This window comes from Equus quagga, chromosome 3 (assembly GCF_021613505.1).
Source record: "Equus quagga isolate Etosha38 chromosome 3, UCLA_HA_Equagga_1.0, whole genome shotgun sequence".
In the NCBI taxonomy this organism is placed as follows: Eukaryota; Metazoa; Chordata; class Mammalia; order Perissodactyla; family Equidae; genus Equus; species Equus quagga.
The window spans coordinates 124258428-124275580 of record NC_060269.1 but is presented as its reverse complement, the minus strand read 5'-3'; the positions used below and the strand labels follow the sequence as shown (position 1 = coordinate 124275580).

Genomic DNA, 17153 nt, shown 5'->3' with positions numbered 1-17153 from the left:
TTCATTTATCCACCATGAAATGAGATAAGCAGTTAGAAAGCATCCCCAGCAAGGGTTGTTGCTATGGTAACCTAATAGATGAGAGAATAAGGCTTGTTCTGCCAAAACAGGGAAAAGCTTTATATTCACCAGAATTTTTTTTTTGGTCAGCATATGTTGTCTAAAATATATATGTAAAAATATTGTGTCTATGAGTAGCCATTTTAAGACTATAATGATTTAGAAAATCCAGTAAGAAAGAAAATCTTACAACAAAGTAAATGTATCTATCTAAGTTTATTCCTTCTTTCTCAAGACTTTCAGAATAGACTCTCTGCAGAATGATGCTTCACCAGGAATGAGTTGAAATATTTAATAAGTTAAAATGAGTTATTACATGTAAAAGTACTTGTTACTTGGTACACGTATAAGTAGATGTTAAATTTTTAAAAATTTAGGGCCCAGCCCAGTGGCATACTGGTTAAGTTCGCATGCTCTGCTTCGGCAGCCTAGGGTTTGCAGGTTCAGATCCCAGGCCCAGACCTACACACCATTCATCAAGTCAGGCTGTGGCAGCTTCCTACATATAAAGTAGAGGAAGAGTGCCATAGATGTTAGCTCAGGGCCAATCTTTCTCACACACACACACACACAAAAATTTAAATAGTTATAAAACTATATCCCAAACCTCATTGGCAATTACTGATTAAATTATTAGTGAGCCAGTTAATAAGAAGAAAATAAACTGCCCATTTTTGAGACCTAAGATAACACTTTGAGGCAAATTAATTGCAGCTACCCTTGAAAACACTGTTCTTTATAATATGGATATAAGTAACGTACACATATGCTCACGTGCTTCAGGGTTTATCCTGTAGTTGCAAGTATTTAAAGTTCCTTTGCCTTTATTTTCGTCAATTTCACTGCTCATTAGACTACCATTTCCATCAGAAAGTGTGAAATGGAAGGGGAAATGAAAGCTGGTAAACATAGTTAATGTCAGTTTGGCTCTTAAAAGTAAGTGAGGAAGTCAGGACAGCTTGATAAAATTAGGTTTGAGGTGTTTTCATCTGTGCTATTCCTGTCCCTCATTGCCACAAATTACCAGGAATACGCTTGTATAACTCACTACAATTTTTAGTATCGAGAATTTCTGAGATATTAACATCAGTACATTTTATTTGAAAATCAATAATACTTGCTTCTCTTAGAAAGTGGTCCTGCAAGTAGGTAAGAAGAAATATTAAGTAATCATTAGAACTCTGACCGTTATTTCTCTTTGCAAATGAAAATGGAAGAAACATCCTCCCCCAGACAGGCCTGGAAACAACTTTTACGTTGCAATCGTGACTTTTTACATCACTATTTTAGTAATTACAGTATTGCGTTTAATTATTTTCCAGACAATCCTCCCTCTGACTAAAAACTTCTTGAAGGAAGAATCGCCTTTCATTTTTGCAGCCCTGGGTTCCTAGTACAGTTGAAACATTATTCATAAGTGAAGGAATATGTAAATAAAAGATCAGTGAGATTTACATGAGTTAACCAGGTCTCTCGCTCTTAAACACCGTAAGTCCAACAAAGGCAGGTTAGTGAAGTCTCTTGTTTGGAGCAACCCAGCTGCCTAATTGCAAGAAGCTCTGAATCAAAATATATCCATTCCCTTTATGTCTCCATTATCTACATGCAATATAAGTGTATCAAACCATTATTTTAACTACTGTATCTTAGTATACGCTGCCTTTCGAACAAACTGAAAGTTAGAATAGGCTTTCTTGCCAGTGCATACCCAATGCAAATTCATTAAAAGCCCAACACCCTTGAAGAAGTTCCTCTTCTTTGGTCGTTCGACTAATTAGCTTATACTGTGTAATTATGATAATTGAATATCCTGAGTAATGATTATTCAGAGACTCAGATACATTCTTGATGGAAAATGATCAAACACAGTGCTCTATTTTTAACCTAGGCCTTTAGAGGGTTTATTATTTTGAATCAAATCTATTAAACCTTATGAATACATTATTCCTCATTAAGATTCCTTTTGAATTCATTTGACATGTTAAAGACAGTGTATCAGTAAATAATTTATAAGTAAAAGTCACCTTATAATATTTATTTTAGAAATTACAGTGAAAGAACATAAGAAAAGAGTGAAGAAAAGACACAAGTAACTGATAGGGAGGGTAAGACAACACAGCAGAATCTCAAGGTTAATTTCAGCGTTTCTAGAACACTCAACTTATCATTAAATAATTTCACTAAGTATTTTATTTTATGAAGTACACTGGTTGACAAGTCACCGCATTTCATAAGGCAACTATTATTGTAATTAAAAATTACTTTAGAAAAAGGCAAAACAGTTATGTGCCCTTAGTTTAATCAGTATAAGACTTTATAAAATGAGACTATATGAACTTGTTCCTGGGGACCCACAAATCATTATAAAATATAAGGCATTATTATTACACTATTTCATATGTGAAACATTTTGCCTAATAATCAACTTTTCATTTATGGTGGCTCTGTGCAAAATTACATCAGGACAAAATGGTGGTTTTCAAACATTTTTGTTTGTTGGCCCCAAGGAGGGTTCCTTTGAAACAAAATTCCCAAATAAATCCATCACCACAAAGAGTTTGAGGAAATATCTATGCTGTTCTTGGAGCAGGAAAACAGAAATCACTATTTTAAGTTTGGGCGGGGGCAGTAAAGGTAATATTGGGAGCTGATGTAATCAGCCATGAAACTAAGAGAACAAAAATCCTCATCATTGGTGGTTGATTACTGTCAAGGCATCTGCTCAAAAAAGAAAAACTTTTATCACTCTCTTCTAGTCACCAGTTCTCATAAAACACTAACCCATAGTTAGCAAATACTTTTTTAGGCTGATTAACTGGTTATCATTAGACCCAGCCTGATTTTTTGGAGGTGCTGAGTATGTCGATATGACCCACGCTAGATAACTACTAAGTGAGCTTACTCTCAGGCCACAGAAGCTTAAAATTGAAATAGGTTATCTCTATTCCAATTCTAACTATTCTTCTTATATATTCACCCAGTGAAATCAAGAATTTAAAATATATGCTATGATTGCTTAATCTAAGCAACGGAATGCCAGGAAACCAAGAGAAATTTGAAAAATTCAATCATTCACAAAATTTCACAGTCATGGTGTTTATTTAGCAAAAATATTTTTACCTAGTATTTAGCGTCATGTATATGCAACATTAAATAATCATTGGAATATGTCACCAAATGTAATTAGCAAAAATATTTTTATCTGGCCACAACACTATGCATATGCAACAATAAATAATCATTGCAGCAAGTCATCACATATAAATAAGCTTTTCTCTGATTTTCATCAATTCATATGATAATATTTTAATGACAGAATACAGTGTTTTCTTTTTACTTTCTCTTTTTATTAAATTTTAGGGAGCACAATTACCATCCAAATCACATTAATATATTTTAAAATCTTTTACTGACATATAAAAATAGCTTAAATTTACATCTATTTATTTTTCTCCCCTAAGTTTCAGCAATCATATCACAATTCTCTGAAATATTCACAGTTAATTTTGTTCCATTTTTCTCTAGTTACAAACATACATAAACATTCATCTGCTTAAATCTGCACTCACCTTATTTTAATTGTATTTTGAAAATATCAAAATACTTTTGTTTTTCAAAAAAAGCAACAATAATTTATTTGTGTGACATAACTGTGATGGAGGGAATTCAGGCAATTTTGATATAAGAAATGTTATTTTCTTTATAAAATAATTTCAGAATGTAAAAGCATACTTAAAATTGTTTCTAAAGGAAACCTTTGAAGAGCAAAATCATACAATTAGATTATTGTAAACTCAATGTTTGAAATCTAGACTAGAGATTTTAAATATTTCTTTTCCTTTTTTCATTTCATTATTGTATGCTACAATAATTAAGTACTAAAATAAGGTTACTGTGCTATGTAACATAACTATAATTGCAATCTTATTTTATTAGCTTTCAGACACAGAGCTTCAGCTCATGCAGCATATATCCAAAAAGGAGACCTTTCCTGTAACCATTAGCTGACGTAATTTTTAAAAATTAAAAAAGTAAAGATAGATTATAATTATATACTCACCTTTTGGTGTCTTGAAATATTCTGGCAAAATTAAAATGAATGTGATCACTATTGCCAAAAGTAATTTAAGAAGGGCTGTTTTTGTCATGTCTACTCACATGACACACGTGTTCCCATCCAGTACATTGATGGCATGTTTCTTCCTGCTTTAAGTTTTGTCTCTGCGGAACTTCAAGTTTATGCAATTTACCTCATACTCACTTCCTTTTGGGTAAGATGTGAAAAAAAAGAGGCCTTGAACTGAGACTTCTTCATTTTGAGTCACTTTCCATTAAGAAAACTACCTTCAACTAAGCACTTTCAAACTATCTTCTAAACAAGAAATGTAAAGAAGTGATGTCAAGAAGCAAACAGGTCTTGTCCTCACCTAAATCTGAAGCTATTTTCCCATGTTCACCAATCTGTATGAGTAAATATAATGTAAACCTATACTATACTTACCAAAAATAAAATGATGAATGTCAGTCATGTCTAGGTCGTATGGACATCATTGATTCATTTACTTATTACGTGATTGTTGACCCGCTATTAAGTGCCAGGCACTATGCTGGATTCTGGCGTTCAGGAAACAGTATGTCTAGAAGGCAGTAAACAGTACAAAATGTAAGGATAAACTGAAGACATATGCAAATTTTTGGTTCTACTTTACTACACTGTATAAAAGCAGCAGAATGGGACTCATTAGCATTATGCCTGTAAACACTGTGATTATTGTACAAAATCCATGTGTTCAGTTCTCATTTCAAAGAAAGATCTTTCATTATGACAATCCCAGTGAAATAAAATACTTTGTCTTAGAATATAAATGAAGGGTAGGGAAAATTCATGGCGAATAAAGAATATGTACAAACAAATATTTTTATTCCATTGCTCTTGTTTTCTGGTTTAAAAACAAAAAATGGTACTGACCATCTCCAATCGTTTTCTCCCTGCTCACCATCTCTTGTACCCCCACCACTCATCTGTTTCCATTTATCCTATTTCTTGTTTTTTTGAGGAAGATTAGCCCTGAGCTAACATCTGCAGCAAGTCCTCCTCTTTTTTGCTAAGGAAGACTGGCCCTGAGTTAACAGCCATGCCCATCTTCCTCTTCTTTATATGTGGGACACCTGCCACAGCGTGGCTTGACAAGTGGTGCATAGGTCCGCACCCGGTATCAGAACCGGTGAACCCCGGCTGCCAAAGTGGAATATGCACACATAACCGCTGTGCCACCACCATGCCAGCCCCTGCATTTATCCTATTTCTTGTTCTTACCCACCCAACACTGGGCTTTATGGAACGTGGGTGAGTGAGGAGTAGGAGGCAGGGAACAAGGTCATGCTGTGACTAATTGTGAATATAAATTAACCATCTTTTCTTCTGATTGGGTGCAGTGATTTGATAGACAGATGGGAATCATGGGTTAAGAGATCTTAGGACCCGGCCGTAAGAACAGTCAAAAGGGGAGCAGGACTTTAAACATAAGACTTATTTTATAAACACCATCAAGGGTCTCTTTGAGGAAAAGAGGTATTGATGAGAGTCATGGCCTGTGCCACTTGCTGTGGACTGAGACATATTGGAACATAGGTCAGACAGCATCTTCAGTAGAGATGCTGGTGGGGAGGAGTGGCAGACCCTGTTCCCTAATTCTTCCCCATCTTACAAGTGTCACTAAGTGGTCAGTAGACCTTCTATGCCCCATTTTGAGCCTGTTTTGATTCCCTCAGACATTCTAACTCCTATTTAGGAATACAAACATTCCAACCATAATTTTACCAATGGAGATGAAATTAATCAAGAAAGTTTTTACCTGATGTAACACCATTAAGTCTGTTTAATTCCTTGATCTATTTTCTTAAAAAGGCAGTTAAACCACTTCTATATTTTTCCACTTCAATTTTAATCTTACTGAAATTAGTGTTGTTAGTATCTATTCCTTTCTATGAACAACAATGCTTTGTTTCATTTATTAATTCTTTTGTCCAAATCAAATTTTACTGATTTGTAAGTTTTATTTTTGGTAGTATTTCTTGCTCTTGCAGACCTGCTTCTCCCCTCCCCACTTCATACCCTCTAATATGACCTCAGGCTGGTTATCCTATTCTTGAGCACCTGGAAGACAAACTTCCCTAGCAGCTCCAAGTGTCCTTTGTCGATGATGGGTTGACTCATGTTCTCTGAAGCTGGCTTCTCTGGTGCTATACAGATGGTGGATGTCAGGAGACCAGTCCAGGGACCCTAAATCCCAGGCCACTGCCTGGCTGCTCTGAGGATATAGGGGATCAGTATCTCACAGCTGGCCTGTAATCCACTTGCTGGACATGAGTGTGTCATCTCTGATTCAGCAAATCATGAAAAAATTGTGATATGCCCTCAGATATTTCAGGAATCTTTTACTGTCCACAATTGTCCTACTATGTATTAATCTAATTTTTATAAAAACTTTTGGTCATTCTGCCTACAGTTACTAACCGCTTAAACTGTTAGCAAAACAACAGCCAGCGACAAATTCCAAATCTCTCCTTGGTCAAATCCTCCAAGATTCAATGGCAAGGTCTAAAATTAAAGGGTCAAAATATCTTTCTTTTTCTGACTGTCAAAATTCACCCACTAAAATGTCTTATAACTGAAATTGCTACACAAAGTATATCATTAAATACTTGCATTTTACACGCCAGGAATCACTAAAATTTAAGAATTCAGCTGCAGTTTCTTGTAGATAATTCAACTTAAAATGAGCATGCCTTAGAATCAATAAACACAGGTTGTGCTAACTCTTGATCTTATTTAGTTTTTAATTTTATTTTGAACATAGAATTGAAGCAACAGAAAAGTTGGAAACAGACAAGCCTAGAGGAGCCGTGCACCTAGTGGTGTGTAAGAAACAGTGCTTTATTGAATGTTTTCCATGGATCGTTCCAGTCAATCCTCAGCAACCCTCTGGAGGAGTTGCTATTGTTATTCCGATTTTATAGGCAAAGAATATACTGTATAGAGAAATCAAGTAATGTGCTCAAAAGCGAATTGTTAGGAAACAGGAAAGCTGGGCTTCAAACCCAGAGAGTCTGACGGCAGACTTAATGCTCTCAACCACCATGCTAGACCTCCAGCCTAGGACTGTGTGAGAACGTTTGTCAAGAAGGGTCACTTGGAAAATAATAATAATAGCAAACAGAAATATAGCCCTTACTGTGTGCCAGACACTGCTCAAAACCAAGGTTTCTCGGGGCTGGCCCTGTGGCCGAGTGGTTAAGTCTGTGCGCTCCGCTGCAGGCAGCCCAGTGTTTCATTGGTTTGAATCCTGGGCACGGACATGGCACTGCTCATCAAACCACGCTGAGGCAGCGTCCCACATGCTACAGCTAGAAGGACCCACAACGAAGAATATACAACTATATACTGGGGGGCTTTGGGGAGAAAAAGGAAAAAATAAAATCTTAAAAAAAAAAACAAAAAACAAGTTTTCTCACTGGTGACACTACTGACATTCTGGACTGGCTAATCCTTTGCAGAGGGCTGTCCAGTGCATCCTGCAATGTTGAGCAGCAGATGTGAGTAGCAACCGTCCCCAGACCAGTTATGACAACAAAAAAAATGTCTCCAGACATTACCAGATGTCCCTGGGGGCGGGCAAAATGACTCCCAGTTGAGAACCACTGCAGTAAACACTTCACTTACATTAAGTCATTTAATCCTCATAACAAGCCTATGAGAGTTGCTATCATTGTTTCCATGTTACTCACTTCAGATCAGTTCTATTCTGGGTAATCTAGTCATCCAGAAAGTGAATTCAAAAGATAATTCATAATCTGGATCAGCCTAATTACTTCTAATTGTGTTACTTGCAGATAAACCACCTACTTTGGCGATACAGCAATGCTTGGGTTAACACATTTTGTGGGGGAAAATAATCTCTTATTAACCAGGTTGGTCTAAGTACGGAGAGGGTTTGGGGACGTTCCAATGTCCTGATTCCTTTTGCAGTTTGTTCAACAAATATTTGCTGAACACCTATGCAATGTCAGGCAGCGTTCTGACCCTGGAGACGAAGCAGCAAAGGAGGCCAAGTCCTTGGCCTCACATTCTAGTGGGGGTGTGCATCCCAGTGACAGACAATCATCAAATAATGTCAATAGTTTATTTTCAGATAATGTTAAGTGTTAATGATATGCTAACAGAGAGTTGGGCAGGGCACATGTTGGTTTAAATAAGGATGTTAAAGAAAGCCTTGTATGATTCCATTTATATGACACTAGGCAGAAGGCGAAACTCAAGGGACAGAAAACACGTCAATGTTGCCAGAGGCTGGAGGTAGAGGGAGGGGCTGACTACAAGGGGGCAGGAGGGAATTTTGAGGGTGATGGCAATGTTCTATGTCTCAATCATATCTTCATGATAGTGGTGGTTATACAACAGTATACATTAGCCAAGACTAGAACTGTACACTAAAAAGGGTGGATTTTACTACATGTAAATTGTAACTCAGTAAACATGATTCTCTCTCTCTACACAGGCTTTTTGCTGTTTTAGAAACAGACATTATTGAGAAAGGGGCTGGGATGTTGTTTCTGAAGCTGAGAGTACGGGCCAGGCCTTGAAGTTCATTGAAGAGAAATCCAGAGACAACTTCAGGTCAGGCCGGCAGGAGGCCACAGCATTGCCTCTGCTTGCCTTGTTACCCTCAGTGGCTGTGGTGAGGTTGTTGCAAAGAAACCCGGGGCATGAGGGCACACAGATGGTCACCATAGGCAGCCGGATAAGCCATGCCAACCTTGGAAGTACAGCTGGCTCCTCAGAGAACCAGAAAAGGTGCTCAGCATTGCTTAGACTACAGGCTGTGGTTTACTCACCTGCCTTCTTTTTGTTCACCTGCTCTCTGGGGAAGACCTGGTTTGATCTGCCACCGTGTTTAGAACACTCAAGACTGAGCAGAGTTCACCAGAGGCCTTCACACAGGCTTCCTCAGAGGTGTCTGACCTTCTCATGCCCAGCCCATACATGGCTGCTTTGCCTACATTGTTCCCACCCCAATCATCTGTGGCAGGAAAGAGTCTGTTTTCACTAACAAAACCCACTGCACTGAGATAGCAGCCTATGCAGCAGGAAAGAACCTGTTGGGGCCACTTCCCTTAAAAGGATTATGAGGCAGCCTTTTCTGCGCAGCCAGTACACTCAGAGAGGGGAGGCAAGAAGGCAAAACCATTCAGAACGGACTCCTAGGACTGCTGGTAGTATTTCAGCCTCTGGGAAGTTTCTGGCAACGAAGTTGACAGTGAAATGCATTATCATGTTAATTACATATATAAAGAGACAGAGAAGCACACTTAAAACCTTCTTCATGATGCTAGAGTATAACAACCTCTGACTCTTTAGGAAACAGAGTAAAATCAATTGCTCAGTCTGAAAGTATTAGGTTCGATAGATCCAGTCTCAGATAAAGAGAACTGTCTGCAACAAGAGGGCATTTCCCTGTCAAATTATGAATGCATTTCATTTTCCTTTCCCCTGTCCCCAAGAAAATCAAGAAATAGTATTACTTAGACTCAGAAGAGCCCTCTTGTTGCAGTCAGTTCTTTTTATCTGAGACTAGACGTGTTGCACCTATTACTTTCAGACTGAGCAATTGATTTTTCTCTACTTCCTGAAGAGTCAAAGGTTGCTATATTCTGGCATCATGAAGACTGTTTCTATTGTGCTTTTCTGTCTCTTTATATGTGTAATCTATAAGTAATACTATTTCTTGATTTTCTTGGGGATGGAGGGGAAGAGAATGAAATGCTTGTTTTCTTGCCTCTTTGTATTGCTTAGACCACTGCCTCTGAGAATGTCTTCAAATGTGTACAGCGCGCGCCACCTTCTATTCACCCACTGTTTTTGAATCTCAGGTCAGCTGCTTGTTACTCAGCCAGAATCTTTCCTCAAGAATTCCGTGCTAAGTATAGTCACTGAATACAGAATGCAACTGTGAACGCAGACGGATGTGTGCTTTTAAAAAGATGAACAAAATGGAGGAGGAAGAGGAAGCATGATATTGATAAGAACTTTTCAGTTTACATATCTGTGTAATTCATCTTTGTTTATTCTCTCCCCCATGACAAGTAGCACAGTGTCTTCTATGCTGTAGGTCTTTTTGTAATATCTTGTGAGTGTTGCTGAATGAATATGCCATAAGCAAATTATCAGCACAGTGACAAACCTAAATGCTTAACCTTGTATAGTGGTTAGCAACTTATTCTCTGAGAACATTAAAATGGAAGCCAGATGGAGTGATTCTTGTGTGTTAGACAGTGAATCAGGAAGTAATATATCCAGATATGAAGATGCATCCTGGAACATTTTTTAACTCATAAGAAATCAACATTAATTAGCAGTCTTGGAACTTTTATTTTTAAAAAGTAAAACAAGTATATTGAGATGCAGGAGGAATTTTTTTTTAATGCATGGAAATAAATACAAGTCCTTTGTGTTCATTCCCTTGCCTTGTAAGTTTATGGAATCCTAAATTAAGGACCTTCTAAAGTTTCATGAAACTGGTAGTATAACACTATAAATTAGAGGAAAGGTCCTGTCTGTTATGTTATAGTGCTCAGGGGGGAAAATGGCCATACTCTAATAAGTTGCTACTTCTCAAGACTTCACAGGCAAGGGGTGTTTTCTCATTCATTTATTCAACAAATATTTATGAATGCCTACCATCATAGATCTCTCAGCTAGTCAGGGAGACAGACAAGCTAGCCAACGTTCACAGGCCATCAAGTTCCTACTACAACAGAGGGTCACACAGGGTATTGAAGGTGAGCAAAATACACCAAGCCAAAATATGGCTCTTTGTCATAAAGATTATTTTAGGCTGATTATTTTTAAGAAACAGCAGACACAGGAAAAGCTCTGAAAACCAAGTAGAAGCTACCCTTTTAAAAGAGACATTTAAATTTATAAGGGAAATTTCCATAGTAAGGATGTCTTCCTCTTGTACCAAGAAGAAGAGGATGAATAAATCTCTAGAAACTTGTCAATGGAGAAGGCAATTGACTTAAATCTGCACAACAACCATACCCTTGTTTACTGTGCTTTGCCTGGTAACCTCCCATAACTGGCACCCCCCACTCTCCTACACCCTGTAGCCAACATCTTCTGTCTTTAGCTGGTAATAACATTTAAGGTGGTGACTTGGGCCATTTGGAGGAGTTACTCAGTTTTCCTGGGTATCTCCCATGTATATAGGAGATATACATGTTATTAAACTTTTCTTTGTTTTTCTCCTATTAATATGTCTTTTATTACAGGAGTGTCTCAACCAAGAACCTAGAAGGGTAGAAGAAAAATTATTTTTCTTCCCCTACAGTATTATGGGAAAACAGAGGAGAAACATGCTCAGCCTGGAGAGTTGAGGGTAAAGACTGCCAGAGGGCAGTGACTCTGGAGTTGAGTTTTGAGGTACTTAGGCAAGCAGAGATTGGAAAGACAAGGCATTCTAGATGAAGGAAACAAACTTAAAGATATAATTGTGGGAGAAATGATACATTCTGGGCACTGCAAAACATTCAGAATGGGCAGAGACCTGGAGAGGAAGAGAGGGGTTAGATTATGAAGGATCTTACATCCATGCAAAGAATTTTGAACTTTACCTTGAAGCGGGGGAGACTGGAAGGAAATGTTGAAGGTTGTTTTTCAAAAACCTTTTTTTCCCATCAGAGAGTATGGCCTGATTGTAGGAGGCCTACTTATGAATGGGTGGATGCAAACATGTGCATGAAAGAATGCATATTCCGCCCCAGGTCCCCAGCACTGTGGAGGGCAGTTCTGGGGACTGAAAGGAGTGGCCAGACAGTGGGATGGGAATGACCTTTCCTCTAAGAGTAAAGAGAGACCCACCTGAAGAAGGAGCTCATACATTGTGTCAGTCCCCGAAGTCCTGTGATTGTACTGGGACTATGCCATGTCCCTCTGGCCAGAAGTAAGAATTGAACAGGAATAGAAGTGAAGCTTTTAGCCTTGGTTGTGAGCGGGACAAGCCTGATGGCTCCCATGTGAAAGAGGAAAAAATGACCTTAACCATGCAGAGAAAAGAAGGCAGCCAACAGGGAAGGAAATGAGGCAGATCACCTGTAAATTTATAGCTGCCCTTTGGGGTGGAAGTTTGTTCCTGGAAGGATGGAAACTGTGGGAGAGGAGCTAAACAAATGAATGGAGTTATGGGTGTTGCTTATATTTTCCATACTAATTTCATTTTTACCACTTGGGATTTTAGTAAAGCTCATTTTGAAAATTCTAGACTGGCTTGACTGTGGTAAAGAAGGCCAAGGAAACTTTTCTTGGGGGTGGGGAGGGGAATGGAAACAAGTTAAAAGAGGGAATGAACTACCCTAAGGAACCAAGAGAAACCAGAGTGAGAATCTGAGGTGAACTTCAGGGGGACAAATTTTGGGTTGAGATTGCTTGGCCACCTATTTCTCCCAACCTGGAGATTCTCCTTCCAGGGATATCATCTGCTCATACCTTTTAAAGCTCTGTATTTTAATAGAAGGCTGTTTCACATCAAAACATGGATAGCAGTGGTACTGTTACAAGTAATCCTAAATCCTCTGAAAGAGATCTCGTTCCTGGGATCTAGATTTTAAACACAGACACTGTGTATAATGATATTTAAGCCTTTAATCCTTTCCCACCCATACAACTTGTAATCAGGGCAGAAGATGAAAAGTCAAATCATTTCTTTATTAAAGGCATCTACACGCTAAGATTAAGTTCTATTTGCTATCAGTACTGTCCTTTAACCAGATGGGAACATTAATTGTTAACCTCATCACCATGATTATCAACTAAATCATTTGAGCACTCACAGAGGACGTTGTATTAGCACCATCTATCAAGTTACTAGTAGAGTTAATCAAATTTTAGGTTCAATTATTCCATTTCTAATCCCTGCTATATTGTTTCATCTCAGGAAAAAATATTAAGAGTTTGACCACATTTATTGATCCATCATTACTCTCTGATTCTATGGATCCATTTATGAGCCAAGTTGTAAGATCTCAGCATAAATTCTTAGGTCTGAATGCTTCTTCAAATCTTGTTCCTTAGTGTATTGCCAGAATGAGACATTAAAAATGGCCATTTCAAATTCTAATTTTAAATAGGGTAAAACTGGGTTGTATTTTAGACCTTGTTAATATGTCTAAGTCATATAACTCAGTTATAAGATAAGTTGCACCAAAGCCCTTTGGCCATTACAAGAGGGAATACAAGCTATCTTTCTTATATTAAGTCATTCATTCATTCAAAAAATGTTTGAGTATCTACTATGTGACGGACATAGTAAGTAACAGACAGTGGAGATGTAATGGTAAACTAAACAGGCAAGGTTCTGTTCTCATGGAGCTTACGTTCTAGTGGGAGTAGAAAGACAGATACATGTCAGTTTGCACTAAGGAGTGAGAAATGAGGAGACGAAGGGGCTGTGGTTTGCAGGTTTACACAGGATAGTCAGGAAAGGTCATATGAAGGAAAAGTGAGACAGTTGTGTGAATAGCTAAGAGCCTTCCAGACAGAGGGACATGCAAAGGCGTCACTGCCAAGTGCCTGGTGTGTTGGCAGAAGAGGAAGGAGTCCAGTGTGGGGAGAAGCCTGAGAGCAAGCATGGCAGGAGTTGAGGACAGCAGCAGGGCGTCAGATCATGAGAGATATCTGATTTGATTTGCTTTTGGGGGGTAGTGGAGCAAAGAAACTGAAAATACAGATTAGTCATTAAAGAGAATACATTTCAGGACAGAATGGACAACATAGTCAACATGAAAAAAAGGTGAGGCTATATGGGAATTCCTCTTTCTTAAATTATGATTCTTTTTTTACTGCAATTGCAATCTGATTTGATTGCAATACTTTTCTAGTCTTTCTCACTATAAACCCAAAGTAAAAAGACAACTAAAATTCCAAAACTGAACAACAAATAACTATGAGAGAAAAAAAAAAACTATGAGAAGAATGTCATTTGCTGTTAATGTGCACAAATGTTAACACTGAAAAATAGTTCCAAATTCTAAAAATTCAGAATATGGGTTTACACAACTGTCTTTTGTACTTAAAGACAATGCTACTAAAGTAATTTTTATCTGTGCATGTAGGTTTGATGGCAAAGGGGGAGTAGGAAGACTTTTCCACAGTGGCTCTGATAAAAATTTTATCCTGTGCTTTGTGGTTGGAGCCCTCACTGGCAGATTTTGTGATGTATCACTTTTCTGGTTGTAACAGTTTTAAATGGCGCATCCGCTTCCCTTTGAACTAGCAGTCCATGTCAATGCTTCATTGTTTCACATTATGTTGCTTTTCCTAACCACTTCCCCAAGTGGGAGTGTACTAAATAGATCCCTAAATAGATCCAACCACCCCAGGCTGCAGCCACAATTTGGCTGTTATTCTGTTAGTGATTTGATCCATCAGTTTTCTGGACCACTTGCTTGCATTGGATTTTCATTGTGGAGACACGTTGAAGATCTCCTGAGCAAATAAATATCATTTGGGGGGAATGACCACTTTCAACGCTCACAGACAGGAGCAGCACTTAATCTGCAAATAATGCAAATTTGCATTACTTTGAGAACGGAAAGGAGATGGACATTTCGTTTACACATCACTCTGAGCCAAACTAAAGAAACCCTTCCCTCTCTATCCACCATGAGCTCTACGAGGGCAGTGACCTTAGCCGTTTTGCTCGACTGGTTATGAGTTAACATTTGTAAAGAGCCTTAGATTTGTGTTTGGCATATAGGAGCTGAATAAATTAGTTATTGTTATTCTCACCACCTAGCATATACTAGAAGTTTAATATAGAAGTTGGCCTTTAATACTAGAAGTTGGCCTGAGGAATGAATAAGGAACCTACTTTTGTAGAATTACTATTATTCCACCATTGGAAAACAGCGATTATGGCCACGGAGTTAAGGATCATAACTGCTATGGCACAAACACACTACGTGGAGCACAAGAATTATCAGATTGTTGCAAGCGGAAGGGTTGCAGGGGCTGGAGAAGAAAGGCAACTCTTGGTGAGTTCCCCCAAAGCTCTAGGACAATACAGCCCTGTTCTCCAAAGAATCAAAAATCACAGGCCCGCTCTCTGATCGCCTTCCAGCCCCGCAGAGGGACCTCTTCCTAAACTTCCGCCCCCAGGAATTTCCCTGATCGAGGGGCGGGGAACAACCGGAATCTTTGTCAGGTCCGCCGCAGCCCGCCCCCTCCCCTAGAGCCCCGCCCAGCCTGACCTCCCCCTCCCCCCACGAACTCCCCTCCCCTCTCCTCCCCTTCCTCTTTCCCTCTTTCCCTCTTCCCCCTGCCCTGCCCAGGCCGTCGGCGCGCAACGCACTGGGGGGAAGAGAAACCGCCATCCGGGCTGCGGCGGCGGCGGTCTCCCGGGGCGCCCGGCCCGGCGCGGAGGGGGCGGGGCCTGGCCGCAGGGGGCGGGGCGGGCGGCCGCTCGCGCCGCGCCGGGACTGACTGACGAGCCGGTCCCCGACCCCCACCCGCTCGCCCGCCCGCCCCCTCCGGGGTTGCCCGACGAGTTTGTGTCCCGCGGCCTGGTGCAGCCTGACGGAGGGGGAGCGGCCCGCTGCGGGCCGGCCGGCCCCGGGGGTGAGGCTACCGGGAAGGGTTTGGGGGCGCCCGAGGGGCCGAGCATCCTTCGCCTCCGCGCGTCGGCCCCCGCCCCCCGCCTGCCCTCCTCACGCCTGGCCGCCCCTCCCCGCCTTGACCCCCGGCCGCCTCCGGAGCCCGACGCGGTAAGTGCGACTTCCTCCTCGGCGTCGGGGAGGGGGCGGCGGCGGGCTGGCAGCGCCACCAGGCCGCCTCCCCGCCCCCACGCCCCCACGCCGCCCCCTGCCGGGCCCTCCGCCAGGCGGCTCCCGGGCACCTCCGCCGGGAGGGCCGGGCCGAGCGGGGGCCTCCGCGCCGCGCGCGGGGCTCGAACCCGGGGCCGGCCTGCCCGCCGCGCAACCCTCGAGTCGGGCGAAGTTGTGCCCGAGGCGCGTGCGGCCGCCTCGAGGCGTGGCTGTCGTCCCGAAGCGTTGCTGCTTCCCCGCGCTCATCTGCTAATAAAACAAACTGGAAAACATTCGGGATTTTTTTTTTCATTGTTACCCGCAGGCCGTCAGAATCTTAAGTTTTTATTTTAAATAATTGCCTCCCCCTCGGAGTGTGGAGCCTCAGAAAGGGACTTGATTTCGATACAAACTGGCGCTTTCGTTGCAACTTTTTCATTTAGGCGTTTCAGTGCCTGCTCTGGGACCAAAAGCTGACGAAGAAAGTTTGCTGTATCAAAGAGTAAAGCATTACTGCCATCTTTATTATCGTTCCATTTGATTTTTGAAAATACTTTTGAATAGTTGATATGTCACAAAATTCAAAAGGTGCAAATAGGCATTGTATAAAGGATACCATAAGTTCAAAAGGGATATACAAAGTCTCCCCACCCACCCCTGCACTCCCAAGCCAACCAATATTACCAGTTTTTTGTGCATCCTTCTGGAGGTTATGGATACGCAAGTGCCCTTGCTTCTTTCTTTAAAAAATGAAACGTGTCTATTAAGTGCCTAGCAGTTACTGGTACCCAATAAATGGTAATTCTCCTTCCGTTTAGAAAACAGTTTATGTCTTTTTGGTTATTAGACCACTGAAGAAACAATGACTTTTTTCCTCGTGTTAAGCATTTGCAGATTTGACTTGTGAATATATGTTCTGTTAGCTTGTCTTAATTATGTGAATAGTTTTACACAAAGGTGAATACACTGATATTTCTGGGTAATGGGGCAGTTAGGGAGAAATCGCTATGAAATTGTAAGAAGATAGGACTTAATAAATACAATATATAGTTCCAAAAATGATTTGAAGCAACTTAGTGTCCATATAGTACAATAGGGTAAAGCAAAACTAAATGAGGAAATTGAGACAGAGCAGGAAATAAAAAGAATACAAAGTCAAGAGGAAACATAATACCAGTGCCAGTATGAGATCCTGTGCTAGAAATGAGTCGCAGTTTTGGCTCTGGGGCTTCCTA

At 40.4% G+C, this 17153-nt stretch overlaps 2 protein-coding genes across 5 annotated transcripts in view; one reads left to right on the top strand and one right to left on the bottom strand.

Annotated features, from left to right (window-relative positions):
- Window positions 1-4359, bottom strand: part of TMEM156 (transmembrane protein 156) — a 40188-nt gene extending 35829 nt beyond the window's left edge. For both annotated transcript variants that reach the window (XM_046656905.1, XM_046656906.1), the window contains exon 1: window positions 4121-4359. In XM_046656905.1, coding sequence (XP_046512861.1) covers window positions 4121-4208 — 88 coding nt within the window. In that variant the 5' untranslated portion in view covers window positions 4209-4359. The remainder of the gene's footprint in view (window positions 1-4120) is intronic.
- A 9504-nt stretch (window positions 4360-13863) lies between these two features.
- KLHL5 (kelch like family member 5) overlaps window positions 13864-17153 on the top strand; it is a 74701-nt gene continuing 71411 nt past the window's right edge. The window contains exon 1 of one of the 3 annotated variants that reach the window (XM_046657144.1): window positions 13864-13907. In XM_046657144.1, coding sequence (XP_046513100.1) covers window positions 13879-13907 — 29 coding nt within the window. In that variant the 5' untranslated portion in view covers window positions 13864-13878. Of the gene's footprint in view, window positions 13908-15611; window positions 15880-17153 lie in introns of those variants that run through there. The other 2 variants (XM_046657145.1, XM_046657142.1) reach the window with 2 other exon arrangements.